The sequence below is a fragment of the Acanthisitta chloris genome, unplaced genomic scaffold, assembly GCF_000695815.1.
Source record: "Acanthisitta chloris isolate BGI_N310 unplaced genomic scaffold, ASM69581v1 scaffold3712, whole genome shotgun sequence".
NCBI classification, from domain to species: Eukaryota; Metazoa; Chordata; class Aves; order Passeriformes; family Acanthisittidae; genus Acanthisitta; species Acanthisitta chloris.
Genome location: NW_008659786.1, coordinates 76,518 through 94,542, shown reverse-complemented (window position 1 = coordinate 94,542; position 18,025 = coordinate 76,518). Strand labels below are relative to the sequence as shown.

At 37.6% G+C, this 18,025-nt stretch overlaps 1 protein-coding gene across 1 annotated transcript in view; it reads left to right on the top strand.

Moving 5' to 3' along the window:
• The window catches only part of LOC103797319 (anoctamin-2-like), a gene marked incomplete at its 3' end in the record, with an annotated part of 134,570 nt that overhangs the window by 42,127 nt on the left and 74,418 nt on the right, over window positions 1–18,025 (top strand). The window contains exons 9-10 of the mRNA XM_009069522.1: window positions 10–51; window positions 5,542–5,606. Of these exons, the coding sequence (XP_009067770.1) occupies window positions 10–51; window positions 5,542–5,606 (107 nt within the window). The remainder of the gene's footprint in view (window positions 1–9; window positions 52–5,541; window positions 5,607–18,025) is intronic.

Genomic DNA, 18,025 nt, shown 5'->3' with positions numbered 1-18,025 from the left:
TTTCCCTAGGGTGAATATCAAGGCCAAAATGATGACATGAATGAAAGAAAGGTAAAATACATTTCAAAATTTATTTCATATTATCTTTAATATGATAAATGGGAATTAATGTTCTAAAGGGCTTTGTAAAGTGTTAGCCAGTGCTGAAACAAGTAGATGTTTTAACTGATACATACAGTTTTGCATTACATATTTTTCTGTATTTTGGTATGTAAAAATGTTGTAAATAAATTTAATTTGATATTTACATCTTTAAATGCTCCAAGTTTCCCTCTGTATGCATAAAGGAGATTTTTCATCCTGTTAGGAAGCAAAAGTGGTTAAATAACTTACATAACAATTTTCTGTCTGTAACCAAACAGTACAAGACAACAGTGGTTACTGGAATAAAACACAGTTGTATTTTTATCTAATTGTGCATTCAATTAAATTGCATTCTAAAAATCTGCTTCCAATTATTTTGTAAATAATGCTTATAGCTATCAAAAGACATTTGAAAATAGATCACCTGCCAACTGTTTGCACTAGAGAATCTGGGTGAATTCAAACTGTTTAGTACAAGAAATGGCCAGAAACACTTAATTACTATCATCTATTAAGATCTATTCCATATTGTTCTTTAATGTCTGCTCATTTTATTTTCCTTAATATGTAAATAATAGGATAGGAGGTGAAGAGGGAAAATAATAGGGAGAGAAAGAGGAGAGAAGAATGAAGAAAAAGGGAATATTCACCATACATACAGTATTTACCATCCTAGAAACCAAATAGCATATATTTTTGGTGACCTGTAAATGATTTCATAATTGTTTTTAAGTCTGTGGTGTCATATCTTGGTATGTGCCATCTGTTGCTTGAAGGAGAGGCAGGAAAATGCCATTAACTTGGCAAAAACACAGTGTTATTCTGAAGAGGATGACTGCCACAAATGATGATTATTTGACCATTTGAAATGAGGAGTGAGTTCACAGGTCACACAAATAAATGTGATTTCTCCAGTGCTGGGTTAGTAAAGTTTGAAACCACAATCTTCTTCACAGTTTTTGGTAAATACTATTTAAGATACAGCCACTAGATGTCTTCCCATGCTGTATACAATTAAATTTAGTCTATGAAACCTGGTTAGCAAAAGAAGCAAAGTTAGAAAAGAAGCAGAGTTAGAAAACAAACTATAGTAAAAGAGGCCAAGTTAGAAAACAAACTATAAAGAAGCTTCTACATTTGTGTCTGTTACTTTGAACTTTTTGTCCATGAAGAAATTGCTCTGCACTTGCAGAATTTTCCCTGAGCAAGTGATAGAGACACAGTAAGAGACTCAGAGGCAGCTCCAGAGATTACTGACTTAGAAGGTTAGCAAAATTTTTAGAGAGGAAAAGTAAATGAACATTAGTCAATGGAGGAAGATTGGGTACTGTGGAATAGGGGGTAAGAGGGCCTAAAAGAACTAGTGTCTGGAAAAATATTCACCCTACTAATTGTATTTTTTGCTGCCTTCTTTTTATTCTGCCTATTAGGCTCAGTTATGAAGTGTTAGGTATTAAAAACATAAAAGCTTCTTTCCAGAAATACTTCATTGATTATTCACATATGTCTCTGCTGCCCAGCCATTGAATCTTCTGTAGTATTCCTATGCAAACATCATCTGTTTTCTATCTGAATCTAATAGTCTCAGTGTTTAATTTCCTGAAAAACCCTGATCAGGTTTAAAGGAAAGGAGGGCATTTTTGAGCTGAGGTTTTTTTTTTTTTTCTGCCCCTTTTTATTTTGCCCATTTTAACTTATCTGTATCTTCCATTTCAATTTTCTGTTGTATAAGCCCAAAACATGAACAGTCCATCTGGGTACTTATGCCAATAAAGCAACACAGGTAATTAAGGTTTATGTGCCAGTTCATAATAAAAAAGGTTAATCCTTACCAACCTTCTTCAGAATTTCCTTGGAGAAAATGCACAGTGAAACAATAATATTGCCACGTCCTATGAGAATTAGAAATTTGCAGTTAATCAAACACTCAGACTAAGAGGGTTTTAGTCTTTCCTAAGAGTGTTGATTGGTATAAGGGTCTTAGTATGATTTCTCCTCTAGAAAAAAATATTTTTAAGAAAGCTAGTGCACAGCATCATGGTAATAACTCACCATGAGTATAAACACCAGCTTGGTCTTCCTCAAGCTTCTAGCCCACTGGCAACTTGCAACCCTTCATTGCTAGCAGTCACTTGACATGAAGAAATCCATGAGACAACTTGCAACCCTTCATTGCTAGCAGTGTGTTTGACATGAAGAAGTCCATGAGGGTTTCCCTACTTGGAAAATACACTGTTGTCATATACTACATCCCTAGAATATTAGAAGCAGACTAGAAAACACTATAAACTTGCAGAAAGTACTGTTTTTAAGAGAAGATGATAGAATAAGTTAAAGTATATTACAAAACTCATCCTATAATTCCTTTCAATGTAATAAGTATCATGAAAGGAGGTACATTCTGGCTTCCAGATTAAGCTTAATCTTGTAAAATTGCAGTGTTGAGTTTGGTGTGGACAACACACATGAATGGAAAATTTTCATGCCATAAACTCACTTTCGGAATTTGTGGCTTTTGGAATCAGAATAATCAGTGTGACTCTGCAGCCTGACATAATGCCATAGCAACCTGTACCTGAATGGAGTGCAATTTCAGAAAGACCTTTCATTTTACTCTTCAAATTCCATTCTGTAGCTACATTCCAAACAGCCTTTAGACAGTTTTAAGAATTTAATAGCTTTACCTTTCTCATTTTGCATATTTCAGTGAATGCCTTTATTAGTATAATTATATATGAAAATAAATAACATTTTGCTGTTAGTGTAACAATAACAAATGCTGTGAGGTAATGGATTTTGACTAGGCAACAACAAGTATTTACATGAAAATATCAATATGTCAGTCAGGGCAATCCTCTTCAACTCCTGATGAAGCCAGAGAAAATCTAGCCTAGTCTCATAATTTCTTTCCACAAGTGCAAAGCATGTGCTCTGCAAGAGCAATATTCTAAAAGCCAACACTCCACAATCCTTGAATCTCATTGCTGAATTTCCAGTTTCTTCCACAGTGTAGGGTTTACTCTCTGATCTGTGAAGAGAAAATACTTTATGCTGTATTTTTAATGAGTAGTCAGTGGCATAGCTCTGTTCACTTAGTTTCCATATTCTGAGCAATAATACTTCATCAGGTGGATGTTTGCAGGGTCCAGGTTTAACTGCTCACTTGATATTTATTTAGTTCTTCCACATAGCATCTGCAGGAGGAGAGGCATTCTAAACAGTAGGAAAATGCAATTGGAAAGCCTCAAAATATGTCAAGATAACTCTGCAGTTACAGTACCTGAGATTTCTCCACACTGATTTTAATTGTACCATCTGCATCACAGGATGGTGTAGCATGCTGCTACCTGTCAAAATCTGACATCTGAAAGATGCAACTTCTGATAACTGCAAAACCTATATGTATTTTCCTCCTAACATCCTCTGCAGCTCGTGCTGGTTGTGTATTCATGTGCATGTGTTGCTTGGTTTGTGTCTTACTCCCCACCAAAGTTTACAGAAGAATAGAAGCATCCAAAATGTTAATTCAGTTGCTTCACATTAACTACAGTTTCCATGGGTGAGGGACAATCAGTGCTTACAGCAAGGGAGGAACTGAAGTAAGAGGTCACAGAACCACAGAATCATTTAGGTTGGAAAAGATCTCTAAGATCACTGAGTTTGGCTTTTGAGGCTGGACTTGATGGTCTTCTTGAGGTCAACTCTTGGAGTCAGCAGATATGCCACTCAGAAACTCATTCTTAAAACAGTTTCATCACTACTCCAATTTCACTAGGAATGATGTGGAGTCTTATTTTAAAGGAGCTAACCTCATCTCTCACATGCTGCTCTCTTTTATGGACTCCTTCCACTTCTTTTCGGAAAAGAGGGACAAAAGGCTTGACACCTGTCTTTTTGGATGATACAGATTTATAATCTATAAATAGGGATGTAGTTAATTTAGTTTCATTTATAATAATTTTGTCATTATATAGTATTTTTCTATGCACTCTCTCCTTCAATAACAGTTTTCAATGTCCATGTTGTCTTAGACTGTCTACAGTCCTTTCATAGCATAAAACATTGAAAGGCATAGGAACAAAGCAGGTGGTTCCCTCTTGCATGGGACTGCCCTGATTTTTATTTTCCTCTGAAGATAAAATATGATGAACAGTCAACTGACAAGAGATCATGATGATGTTGGTGGTAAAACACTGGAACATGCCCAGGGAGGTTGTGGATGTCCCAAACCTGGCAGTGTTCAAAGCCAGGTTGGCTTTGATTAACCTGATCTGGTGGGAGGTGTCCCTGCCCATGGCAGAGAGAGGAGTGGGACTTGATAATCTTTAAGGTCCCTTCCAACCCTTTAGCATTCCATGTTTCCATGTTTCCTCTGACCTTAATTCTGGAAACCTTCAGTTTTGAATGTCCTTTCTGGATTATTAATAGATTCATCCACAGTTATAAAATGTACTGCTATAAAATAAACTCGTTTACCAAATTCTTAATTGCAGAATTACAATTGCAGAAATTGTAATGTCTATCCCCCACCTGGCTCTTGTTTCAGAACAATGGGGTTTCTTTCACACCAGAATTATCAGTTTGTTTAACAGCCTCTTGTAAAGGTTTCTTTCCTTCTCTTTGGAAACTCAGCAAAGTTGTGTCACATAGATCACAGCAAAAGAGGGACTAATGAAGAGTATCAGTTGAGTGTACTGTGGTTAATATACCACAGGCCCTGAAATGTTTCCTTTTATCCCTGACTCTGTTCCTGTTGGTTTCCTTTCATTGGAAGAAGTTTCTGTAGAAGTTGGGCCTTCCTTTGAGCTCTCTGTAAGCTGTGGATGAACTTGCATAGCCAACAGCAGATGTGAACTTGTGTGTCCAAGTGCAGCATAGGGAGAAAAGTGGCTTTTATATGGGCTCTACAGGTAATAGCATCCTCAGGGGCTGAGAAGGAGAGCAAACTGGTTTTGATACATTTATTACCACTTGGTATGTTTTTACACACCAGTTCACCAGTTTTGAACTCTTACCTCAGTTCACTTTGCCTTGGACATGGAAACACTGGTCAGTGACTTATCTATGGCATGATTCCAGACATTAGCTAAATTGCATCATAGAAGAATTTCATTCTTTAAGCAGGATTATTTCTAGGATCTTTCTGAAGACTTCCCCAAGACTGCAGCATCTTGTATTTTTTTCCTTTTTGACCCTATTTAACTTCCCTGTGTAATAAAGGTGGTGAGGAAGGGGTAGGTATGTGGAGAAAGATGTGTGTAGACTCTTCTCACATTGCTGGCTTGGTTGGAGGTTTCTATAACTGTGTGAAAAACGTTCTTGCAAGTTTGCACTGAAGTATGAGAAGATGCATTTTTTGATACATATATATTTAACTCTTAGAAGATGTTTGTAAAAACAGATGGGATCACTTGTTTCAAGTTAATTTTCAAATTTTTTTTTTCCCTATTTATTTAGTTGCTGTATCAAGAATGGGCAAGATATGGAGCATTTTACAAGTTTCAGCCTATTCATCTCATAAGGTAATGTGGATTTGTATGAAATATTAAGGGAACTAGTTCTTAGCTGATGTAGATTAATGAATTTCCAGTTACTTTAGGAAAAGAAATCTTGGATTGATCAGAGCATTCTAAATAATGTTCCCACTGCTTTTCTGTTTTTCTGCTTTTCTGGATCTGATGATAGTTTGCAATCACAAAAATACACTTAGAAATTATGTACCTATGTTTTTGTATAGTGCTTATTCCTGGAAAAATTTCATACTTCAGATTGGTTCATTGGTTGTTTTTTTTTAAATGTATTAATTCTTTCAAAGAAAGAGGAATTTCCATTTACATTGATGAATTTTTATTGGAGAGTATGGTCACAAAATCTGGTGACTAATCAGAAGCTGGTGTTCACATCATGAATCAGTGTGAAAGTATTTGAGGGTTTTAAAAGTGATTTGATTTTTTTTTTACCCCTAGTTTTACAAGTTTTATTCATCTGAACTCATCTATATGTGTTCTCAGTGGGTTTTTGGTGTATTTTGACTTTTGTCTTTACAAACATAAAAGAAGTTGGGCTTTAAATAAGACAAGACAAACCAACCATGCTTTTTAAGGATTTTGCACAATATCTCTAAAAGAAAGCAAAAAACCCCCCAATTTCTGTTGTATAATATAAATGCTGAGTAAAGAAAAGAGATGCTTGAGAAAGCTGCTGACCTGAAATATTCTTATAGATATGTCCAGGAATAAATGAACTGTGATATTAATTAATGATAACAAAAACCCCCAAACCAAATAAAAAACAACCCAACCCAAACCAAATAAAAACCAACCCAAACCAAACAATAAAAAAACCCCAAACCCCCTAAAACTCCAAAAAATCTGTTTCAGGATAATTTTTATTAATAAGAAAGATGACGTTCATTAGCATTTGAATAATCAAACTCAAACTAGGATTTTTTTATAAGATCTACCCAATGTGATTACCTGCAAAAGCTGATGTTGGTAATATGGATAGTCAATAATCAATGTAAAATAAGTTTATTGTAATTTGAGTTAAAGTTGAAATACTGCATATAGATTTTCAAAGAGTGAACCACTAACTTTTACTATGAGTGGAATTGCTCTTATTGGGACCAAGATGTTTCAAATTGGCAAGTGGTAATGAGACCATCAAACCCTATTGAAGTTCTGCAAGGCTCTGAAATTTCCTCTCTTTCTGCCTTAATGCTTTTGTGCAAGATTTGTATACTTTTTGAATAGCAGTTATTCCAGGCCAAGCTACTGCATGGAATAAGATTGCAACACCTTGTATGTTGTTAGTAAACACTCTACAAATGTTAAGTTAAACTGTGACTGCCTAGAGGAATTCTCAAGTTTTACCAGACCTGGCAGCTCAGCTGAATTAAAAATAGAGGTACATCTGCTTACACTCCATCTTCATTTGGATTTTGCTGTCTCCATTATAATGTTTCACTATGCTGATATGATTTCATAGAAATTCTGTGGTTTAAATTTCTGTGAGAAACAAAAAAAAAATAATAAAAAGACTAGACATGTGCAACTGATTCTCTGTTCTCAGAGATGATTTTTCTTGCTTTTATCTTCCATACTTTGCTTGACTGCAAGTTTGACTGTTACCACTAAAATAAATGTGGTTTTTATTTCCTGGGTAATGTTAGAGCTTTAGTGTGTATATACCTGAAGAATTGCCACCCTCCTTTTTCTGCAAGTGAAGTAGGTTTCTCCACTCCTTTACTGCAGGGGGGAGAGCTCAGTCTCAATGTGGATACTTATTGCCTTGGCACACATCAGTCACACTTTGTGCAGTTTGATAGTTTACTGTGATCCTTCTTTCTTAGATTACTTAGATAATACTTAACCATTTTTTTTCTGATTGTGGCAGTGATGTGTAACTTAACAAGTTTATATTCAGGCTTTGATGGACAGAAGAAGCAGCACTTGTTTTGCAGTATACTCAAAGCCTGTTCTGACTGGTGCTTTAAAATAAATTAACTCTGTCGAAGTATGTGCTTAAATAATATTCATATCCCCAAATTAATTAGACATTTTTAGTCTAATTTTTAATGCAGCTTGCAATGGTGCAAATATTTGTAACTATTCCTGGTTTACCTTTATTCAGTAGGAAAGCAAACTGAAAGTCATTTCTTAAGTGAAGTGCTTGTGCTGGAAGACTATATAGGGAATTATAGAATCACCATTGCTGAAAGAGACTTTTCAGGTAGATCATCCAGTCCAACCATCCACCAGCACTACCACTGTAACCCCTAAACCCTAAATCATATCACCCAGTGCCAGATCCAGATGTCTCTTAAACAGCTCCAGGGATGGTGATTCCACCATCTCCCTGGGCAATATTCCACTGCCTGTTCAGCCTAACAGTGAATTACTTTTTTTTTTCTGATGTCCAATCAGAATTTCCTCTGTCTCATCTTAAGGCTATTTCTTCTTGTCCTCTCACTGCAGACATGGCAGAAGAGACCATCCCCCACCTCTCTATAACCCCCTGTCATGTAACTCTGGAGAGTGATCAGGTCCCATATGGCACCATAGAATTATTATAAATTATTTCTGGTGCCTTGCCACCTTTCTTCTGACCACACAGTTGTTGCCAGTTTCCAATTGATTGTACAGCAAAGCCAGGACCCACATATCTGTTATGCTCACTCTTGGTGCAGATTGGAGATTCTCTGAGGTCTCTTCTAAGGTCTGATATCCTGTGAGAATTTAACTGCATGGTGAGAATATTTTCAAGTTCAAATAACATCAAAGGAAATAAAGGACCATTATGGTATTCACTGACAGTTCCATTCATCTCTGTCTCTTACTTAATCTGTAAAAGTATTCAGCTCTGGTTTTGTGGTCCTCTTTGGGCCACAAGGAAAAGCTAGTTCTTGTGTAAAAGAAAGAAATGTAGCTTTAAGTGAGGAAGGTTTCATCAAATAAGAACACCCTGGGTGTTACATATTTCTATTCTGCAGCAAAGCAATTTCATTTAAAAGCTTACAGGGAGTATATAGTGCAGATCATGCAAACAGTACAGTGTGAATTGGGGTTGATTTGTAAATTTTATAACACCTCATCTGTCAGTGCAAATCCAGATATAAAATCACATTACTTAAAACAAAGCCTGGCTCATGCAGTGCTTTATTTTCAGAATTATATGAATATCTAAATGCAGCCATATTAATTCAATTTTTGCCTTTCATATATGCTTATTTTCAACTCAGGTGAAGAGGATGATAAACATCTCTTTGAGAGGGAACTGATGAATTATTTGCTAACAGGTGTCTTAGGCTAGAAGTACTGAAAATGGTTTACCTTGTCTCCAGTCACCCTTGGACTGGGAAGGCATGAGGGATATATTAACAAGTAGAGAATGAAAGCTGCAGTTCTGGGATGTGTAGGACTCTAGAGATTTGTCTGTTATAAAAAACATGAAAGCTGCAGTTCTGGGATGTGTAGAGCTCTAGAGATTTGTCTGTTTTAAAAAAACTTTTTTGTAATCCAAATTTAAGTATTGATTTTTACTAGAGAGGGGTTTCTCTGGTGTGGCTTTCTGGTAGGAATGCACTTATCAACACTGGATCCTCTCAGTCCTTGTAATGTAATATAAAAGGTGCTGTAAAAATGTTCGTGGTTCAGTGATTTTCTTGTGTTTTGATGATTTTCTTTTCTAAAATGTAGGTAAGTTCAAACCCAGTTTTTAGCAAGTTCTGTGGTGGTGTTACTTTTGATTCAGAGGCAGGGAGGACACTCTCTAAGAGTTTTATGACCCTTTATAAAGAAAGGTTTTATGATTTTTATTATATATGTTCTTAAATGTTAATCAAAGTTTTAACAATGTGATTCTAGAATTAATAGGTTGTCCTTAGACCTACCTTCTCCTCCAAGCAGGGGGACTGGCTTGAAAGTCAGATCAAATCACTCATGAGTTTTGAAATCTCTAAGGATGAGATCACACAGCTTCTCTGGTACCTTTTCCATCACTGAACTGCTCTCAGGAGGAAGAAAATTTTCCTCCTGTCCAGACCAAATATTCCTTGATATGGCTTACAGCCATTGTTTTTTGTCATTTTAGCAAGTCAAAAAAATACACAGCAAATACAAGAAGTGCAGTAGAATTTATAATTAAATATATTTCTGGTTCTAATGCAACCTTTTTCATTTAGGAGCTCTAAATGACAGAGGAAGTGAGTAATCTAAGGTTACTGATATCACAAAGGGGTGGTTATGCTTCCAAGACAAAACCTTAACTCCTGGAAAACTGGAAAGTTTTCTTCTGAATGGACATCTTGAAGCACCTGCAGATGCAAATCCATGTTTGAACTGAAATCATTGTACAGAGGAGATCTCCTTTTGATATCTTGTTATTAATATAGTGTTACCTCACCCCAGGAAAATCAAACAGAGCTGGTTCATTTTTAATTGTGGTGGAGCTTATTTTAATATTAATGCTTCTATAAGGTCCCAACTCATCACCTACTTCTAATCCATCTCATTTGTCATGTTTTCATTTCTATTTCCTATTGCTAGGACTTCACCAAACATCCTAAGAGCTAACAGGCTACATTATCCATACCATGGTTACTTTGAAAGCTCCAAATGGCTCTGGCTGTAAAGCCTAAAACTGGGAAGGCATGTAAAGATTAAGACTATGTATACAATAACTCTTTTTGCAGGAGTAGGTAGAAAAGTGTGTTAACCAAAGTATTATTTATAGTGTATGGCATGTAAATCAAAACTTGGGAGTTTCTGTTTCTCAAACTGTCTACCTAATATATTTCCTCCTTCCTATTTTTAACTATGCTTTTCTTTGGTATGGAAAATTGTTTCAACTCAGTGTGTGATGAATTCTGACCTTTCGTTGCCTCGTACCCATGTTGAACCTGCTCTTGACTGAACAGTCAGAGCTATTCTCACCTGCTCCTGCACAGGAATGCTGTTCCTAAAGCACAGCAGCCTGTAGCCTGCTCTTCCTGGCAGTTTTTAAAGCAATGACAGACCTATGATCCAAAATTTTACTGTCTCGGTTCTGGATCCTGTTGCCTTCACTTTCAGTGTCTTGGAGTCTGTGTAGTATGGTGTTCAATGTAAACAATCAGGCCCTCAAAGTTTTATTACTCATTTGCCTTTTAGCTTTTGCTTCTTTCATCAACCTTTACCATAAAACCCAAACCTGGGTATATCTGCTTACTGTACTTAGAGTAGTTTTAAAGGAGAGATAAATTAAGAAAAAGGGACTTCTGCTAAAATTGGGTTTATTGTCTTTAGTGGTAAGTGTTTCTTCCATTGCAAAAGTGTGGTTAGCATCAATTTGTGGTACAGCATTCCCCTAATTGTGGGCATCTATCTTGCCCAATACATGAGCAAATTGCTTCTTTTTTCACCAGCATGCTTTGTAGTCACATCTTCATCTTTTGAGAGAGAGCATTTGCTCTACACACTGTCAAGGACTTGAAAATAAAGTCTACGATGCCCTCCCTGACCCCACAGGTACACACAAATGTTGTTCAATTACTGTTCATCCTAACTTTGATGTTATTGATCTGCAAAGTGGAAATTCTTCTGTATATTTTAATTCCTCTGCTTCCCTGTCACTCCTCTGTTATAATTGTAAGATCTGCAAAGTGGAAATTCTTCTGTATGTTTTAATTCCTCTGCTTCCCTGACACTCCTCTGTTATAATTGTAGCTGACCCCACAGGTACACACAAATGTTGTTCAATTACTGTTCATCCTAACTTTGATGTTATTGATCTGCAAAGTGGAAATTCTTCTGTATATTTTAATTCCTCTGCTTCCCTGTCACTCCTCTGTTATAATTGTAAATTAACCTAACCAAATATCTGATCTTTATTTTTTGTGGAATGTAACTGGTTTGGTAGAAAGCAACCCTGTAATATGTGGCTATCTCATGGGGATTGGACAACCCTCCCCGATGCTCTGTGTGCCATTGGGGTGCTCCCCTTATGCCCAGGGGGTAATGACAGTATAAACCAGTTCTTCTTGGCAAATAACTAAATGACTCAGTTCCCATACAGAAGTATGACAGCACTAAGCAATTCTTCCCTGACTGTCTTTAGCAGGCAAATCTTCAACATTCACAATGATGCTGAGGCTGTATGCAAGGAATTCTGTATTAGGAAAATGAGAAAACAACTTTAAGCCTGGGAAAGTGCAGTAATCAAGCAAATATAGCACTAAGTAGAAAAATGCCCATGAACTCTACCAGTAATTTTGGCAGTAGTTCATCTAGCTCCCTTCCAAACCTCTGCCAAGAACATGCCTGAGGCAATAATCTGAGCATATCTTCTTGCTATAACCTTTTTGCACTAGGAGTCCAACATCTTTTTATAGTTCCAAGAAACCCTACAGCAAAGATTCATTCCCAACATTCGATATGTTCAACTTACAGTTCATCATCATTAAAGCTTTAGGTACAGTGGGATGTACTAAGCCAACATCCACTCAGCCTTGATGTCCTTGTTGCCAGTTTTTACAGCAGAGAGGTTCCTGGAGGGAGCCAGAAGCAGGTGAGACCCTGGAGCAGAGTCCTAGCTGTTGAAAAAGGAATGCTTTCTCCATCATAATAATTCTTTCCCCTTTCCAGTGGCTGTGTGATCTCATTATCCTTCACAACCCCAGTTTATTCATGAATGGCCTTTAGCATCATGTCATATGTCCATTAAATGGTCTGTATATTATGTGCTTGATGCATGGACAGCAGTGTTCATCTGAGCTGAAAGGAGTTTCCTCTCCCCTTGCTGGAACTTCTCATCACAGGGCTTACCCATGTGCTCCAGCCATTGTTTATTGCAAAGCAGTGGGGTTTTGCTCATGGTGCATAAATCACTGAAGAATTTGTACTGAATTATTCTGCTGGATGCAGGCCTGTGACTGGAGTGGGATGATTTACTTATAGCTCTGCATTTCACAGACTCTGCCAGTCTTGTAGGAAGTGGTTCTCTCTCTCTGTCTGTTTTGGCAAGACCTTGGTCTTATTTATTGGTGCTTGTATGAGAGATGGAATTTTAAATCAGTAGGCTTGTATTGCAGTGGTGAGGAAAAACAGATCCCTGCTTTCTGATAAACATAATTCCCAGGCTTCAGGTCACTGTCTGAGCACTGAGATCCTCATTACCACCCAGATTCCTCACTCCTGCAGTGGAGTTTTCAAAAGCTGCATCCAGCAAAGGGTGTGTGCATCTGCATCAGGACTTATGCAAAGCCAAGTCTCTGAACACTGGGAGTTGCTGCACAACTTGCTTTTGTCTCTCCCTTGGACTGTGGAGCTGCCCAATGAGGATCCTACGGGAGGCAGTGCAAAGGCCTTACTGAAGCCCAGATAGACAATATTCATTGCTTTCCACTCAACTAACAACCCAGCCAATTCACCATAGAAATTTATCAAGTTGGTGAAGTGTGACTTCCCCTTGGTGAAGCCATGCTGACAACTCCTGGTGTTATTCTCATCTTTAATTATCTGGAAATGGTTTCCAGGATTAGCTGCTCCATCACCTTCCCTGGGACTGAGGTGAGGCAGATTAGCCTGGAGTTCCAAAGGCCCTTCTTGCCCTTCTTGAAGGTGGGAGTGACATTTGTTTTCCTCCAGTCTTTGGGCACTTCTCCCATTTGCCATCACCAATCAAAGATTATCAAGAGTTGCCTTGCAATGACATTTGCCAGCTCACTCAGCACTTGTGGGTGTATCCCATCAGGGCCTATGGATTTATGTATGTCCAGTTCACTTAAGTATCCCCTGACCAGACCCTCTTCCACCAAAGCTTCATCTCCCTTGCTTCAGCCTTTCTGCCTGCTCTCTGGGAGCTGAGATTCCTGAGGCCTGAAAGATAATGAACCAGAAACTTTTGCATGCATTAAACTTACAGGATGCATCTGAATGTGTTTTATTTGCCTTCCCATTTGTCACAGTCTCAGCAGGAGTCTTGAGGACTAACAGTTTAAATTATAGTTAAACAAGAAAGTTCTGTAACTCTCTCATTGTCCCAAAATGACAAGAGGCAAAACTTGCCACCTCAAGGTGTGTGACTAATACGGTGACTAAAAAGTAGTTTTTTATATTTTTTTTTAAAATTGGAAATTATACATCTATTTATTAGCCACTAGATGGTGTATAACTGACAGAAGTAACAGTGCAAGCACTTACAAGAACCTACTTACTACTATTTACTAAAGCAAATACACAAAATACAGCCTCTAGTAAGGATTAGCCATATTAAACTGAAAAACTAGAGAGCTTTCATGAAATATTAGTTATTATGAATGAAAGCTATTTAGGAAAAGAAGCTAGTATTTGAGCTTCAAACTCTGTTAAAATAGATGACAAAAATTGTGCAAATTATTTTGTGAAAACTTGATATTAGGGAAGGGATAAAATACCAGTGACCTCACTTTTGCTCAAGTAACAAAAAGCCAGAAAAGCAAGTCATAATAGGCATTAAAATAAAAAATAGGAAGAAAAAGACTGAGTAACCTTCTTTCCAGTCTAATAGAAAACTTGATTCACTGTATCCTATTAAACAGGTTACTCCTTATTTGTATAAGCTTATAGAGTTTATTATGAAAGAAAATGTTATATGTGTAACAGAATGAATTATTTATTTCTCACATAATGTCACTTGGTGTCCTGAATGGTTTATAAAATGAAACTTCTCCCTTCCTCATAGGCACCCTCTGATTGACTTACATTAGTAGCTCAGGTGGCTAGGGTACCTGCTGTGGGTTTTTAATCCCCAAACCACAGCAGGTTTGGAGGGTTACTGACATCTTTTAAAATGCTAAGTAAAGAGAATAAAAGGAAGAAGGCTAAAGAGAGACAGAGTGTGCATAGGTTTTCTTACACATAAGTTCTTGGAAGTGACAGGACAAACACCAGATTACTACTCTGGATGAAAATATCTCTCCTTAGAAAGGTGTGCAGTGACTACTGCAGTCTCAGAAACGCATAGAACTTTTTTACACTAAGAACATGACAGGCAACATCAATAGAAGAATATAATCAGACCCTTAACACTTTCCCACGCTACATAAGGCTAAGGATTGCTGCTACTGCACCTGAGAGTACTATGTGTGAATACATTATTATTTTTATGTTCTTGCAAATCACAGCCACTTTGTGTCTGATGAAATCTGTCTTTAACTGTGGGGATCTGAGCACTTTATAATGGCCATGCACAAATCAAAAAATGCTCTGTAGGAGCTCTGAAGTTTTGTATTCTCCCAGAGTTGAAGGGAGAATGCAGTTGCAGTGCTTCTGACTACCCAGCATCTTGTTGTTTGCTTTTACAATTGGAAGATAGTCAGCCTTAATTTCTGCCTCAGTCACATTACATGTCTACTTATCCTTCTATTGTTCTTTCTATTACAGTCAGTAAACAAAGGCTTTTTTCCGTTTATAATCCATCACCACAAACTATGCACTTTCAATTGAATTCTGACAGTTTCTTGGAATGGAAGTACAAGATCCACGAATCTATGAAGTTCAGTGAGTGTCTTATCCTGGTTTTATTTCTTTACAGGATAAGGTTTGAGCTTTTGCTCTTTTGAATTGCCATTAATACACAAATTCTGTTTTGTTTATTATTATGAATATTAATATTAATACAGATTTTTCCCCTGGCTTTCTGAATGTGTTAGAATTTGAGAACATGAATACTTTCTTCCTCCACACACATCAGCTGCTCCCTAAACAGTACCCTGTTACTGTGCTGAATAGTACCTTTTCTCAAGAGCCAAGAATCTAGGGGAACACATAGCTCTACATCTAAGTGAATTTCAAAATTTCTCTTCTCTAAGGAGCTGCAATATTCTGACAGTGGGGTTTTTGTCCTATAAGGGATCACAAATAATATTCCACAGTGCTTTGGAAGAAAGTATATCTGTAATTCAGGCAGGTTTGGCTCCAGACTTCAACTACTATTGGAGGACGCAGCAAATATTCGTTAACTGAGGTTTTCAAACAAGAACTTTAACTACGAGGGCTTGACTAAATGGCTCTTGTGGCACATTTCTTCATTCTACTTTCAGGGAAAAAGGGTCAGATTCATGGCTTCTGTGATGATCTTTGGTGAGTGCTCTTAGGCAAAAGCACTGCAGATAACTCAGTTCATTACTACCTAGAGAAAATACACAGGGTAAGAAGTCTTTCGTAGAAAATAAAAGCCAGGCTGTGGCTCTGAACTTGTTTTCAGGTCTTACCGATCTGGTGCAAAGTGTTCCAAGGTAAATGAAGGAGTTTGGCAGATGTGGATGCAAACAGGAATGTTTGTGCTTTCAGGATTTAGGGTTTGATTTAGGGTTCTTGCATGGCCTTAGCAACTATACTCACAAATACCCTTATAATCACTCTTCACTGGATATTCTTGATCTTTATATGCAGTTTACGGAAAACCATGTGCTTTTACCTCGGACAGAGGTTCTTTCTTTGTTTTCTGTATGCAGAACCAGTTGGGCTTTCCAATGGACTTTTTCTTTCTTGCCTCAGACTCAGCCACATTGTAATTTATCTGAGGTTCTGTAGATGGTTTTCATTCTCCTCTTAAAATTTTAATAAAAAAAGGTTTTCATTTTCTTGGCAAGTTGTTCCAAGGAGGATTGTTTTCTGCCAGGATCCTTTCTTGGCTTCCATGTTGCTCCATTTGGTGCACTCTCTGTATATCTGGATTTAGCACTGATATGTTTATTCTTGAGACTGTCTGGATGGAATATGTGCGTATACACTGTCATGCACAAACATGGTAGAAATCTCTAAGATCTCTGGATGCACAGCAGCCTCAGTGCTGCTGCTGAGCAGTAATTCCACCCAGGTGTCCCAGATGGTTGTAATAAATGCTTGAATCCTGCCCTGAGAAAATTTTCAAGTGAAGAAAAACTGTCAAATCCAGAAATGTTTGGACGTAGGCAACTCTACCTGGAGTGAGATAGTGGGGTGTACAGAGATGTTATGTCCTGCTCCTGATTATCCTACAGTGTGTGAGGCTTTCTCTACACTCCAGCAGTCTTTCTGAAATAAGTCTGCACTTTTGAGACAGAAACTACAAAAGGTGGGAACTATTACCCCAGAACCAAGGAAAAATCTCTCTTCTGAATTTACTATGTGCTAGACTTTAGTTTTCTATTTGTAAGAGTAGTCATTGTTCTACCTTTAGGTTAATGGTAGATTTTCTTCAGGTGACAAAGTCCCCTGAAAGAATTAATGATGTTTATGACCCTTTGGAACAGGTTGCCATTTTCTCCACTGGTCTGTCTCAGCTGGCTTTCTCTGGCTTACGCTGGGAATCGTCTTGCTGTGAGTCAAAAAGGGAATGTGCACCAGGGCTGGAAACTGAATAGGGCAAGAACATTTTTTAACTGGCTTTGCTAGTAGAGGTGTTCCAACATGAAACTATCCTTTGAGAGGACTGCTTCTCCTTCTTCCCAATGGTTGAAACACCAAAATTTTGTCCGCAATCTGTGTGAATAGGTTTATTTTGAAGGCATAAGTAATATATGTGACTTGTTTGACTATTTGTATGGGGGAAACCTACTCAACAAGTAGCTGTAAATTGTTTTAGTTTTGCATAGAAACTATTGTGTATAAACTCTTCCGCAACCAATTGGGTGCTGGAACAAATTGGACGCATGAAATAACAGCTGGGCTAGAATGGGGTATGGAAATTTAAAAACTGAAGAGTTTTGAACAGATTTCCCACTTAGGTGACTCAGTGTCCACAGCGACTTTTCCTCGCTTTTTTTCACTTTGTTCCTGAATGTCTCCAGAGTTCTTTCCAGCGTGTGTCACGCACCACATGCTTTATTCACATTCCAGGTATCCCACACTTGTTTTCACAGAGTCAAAGACTAAGGGTTTTTTTCCTTCTCTCTTTCTCCCCCTTTCCTCAAACCTTAGTCTATTTATAAATTGCACAACTTGGCATGGGAGCACTGTGACCAACGTGCAAGCATAGAGTTTAATAATCAGTTATTCTGTTTGATGTTGGTTTCGCAACCAGACAGGCTGAAGTGCACTGCAGATGTGAAGCAGAGGGAACAGAGTGAAGCTTTTCACTGTGGCCTTCTCAACACTTCTAATTATGGGAGGGAATACACTTTCTACAAGTTGTTGTTGCTGTTGTAGTTTCTTAATGCTGTTTCTGATAATCTGTTGGAAGTGCAACTCTTGTTCAGCTTCTGAAGGATTTATGGATGGTTTGGCCAAATCTTTCCTTGAAGATATGATTCTTACTCAAGAGAACTCAGTGCTTGGTAGATGGCCATTTTACCAGTCTTTAGAAAGTCTTCCAAAGTGATCATCTTATGCTCTGTAAATACAGAGCAAAACCCTTGGCTACTGTTTGTGATAGGATCAGTATGTTCATTATCAAAGTTATTTGCCCCTTGCTATGAGTGAGAACCACTGCCCCCATGGCA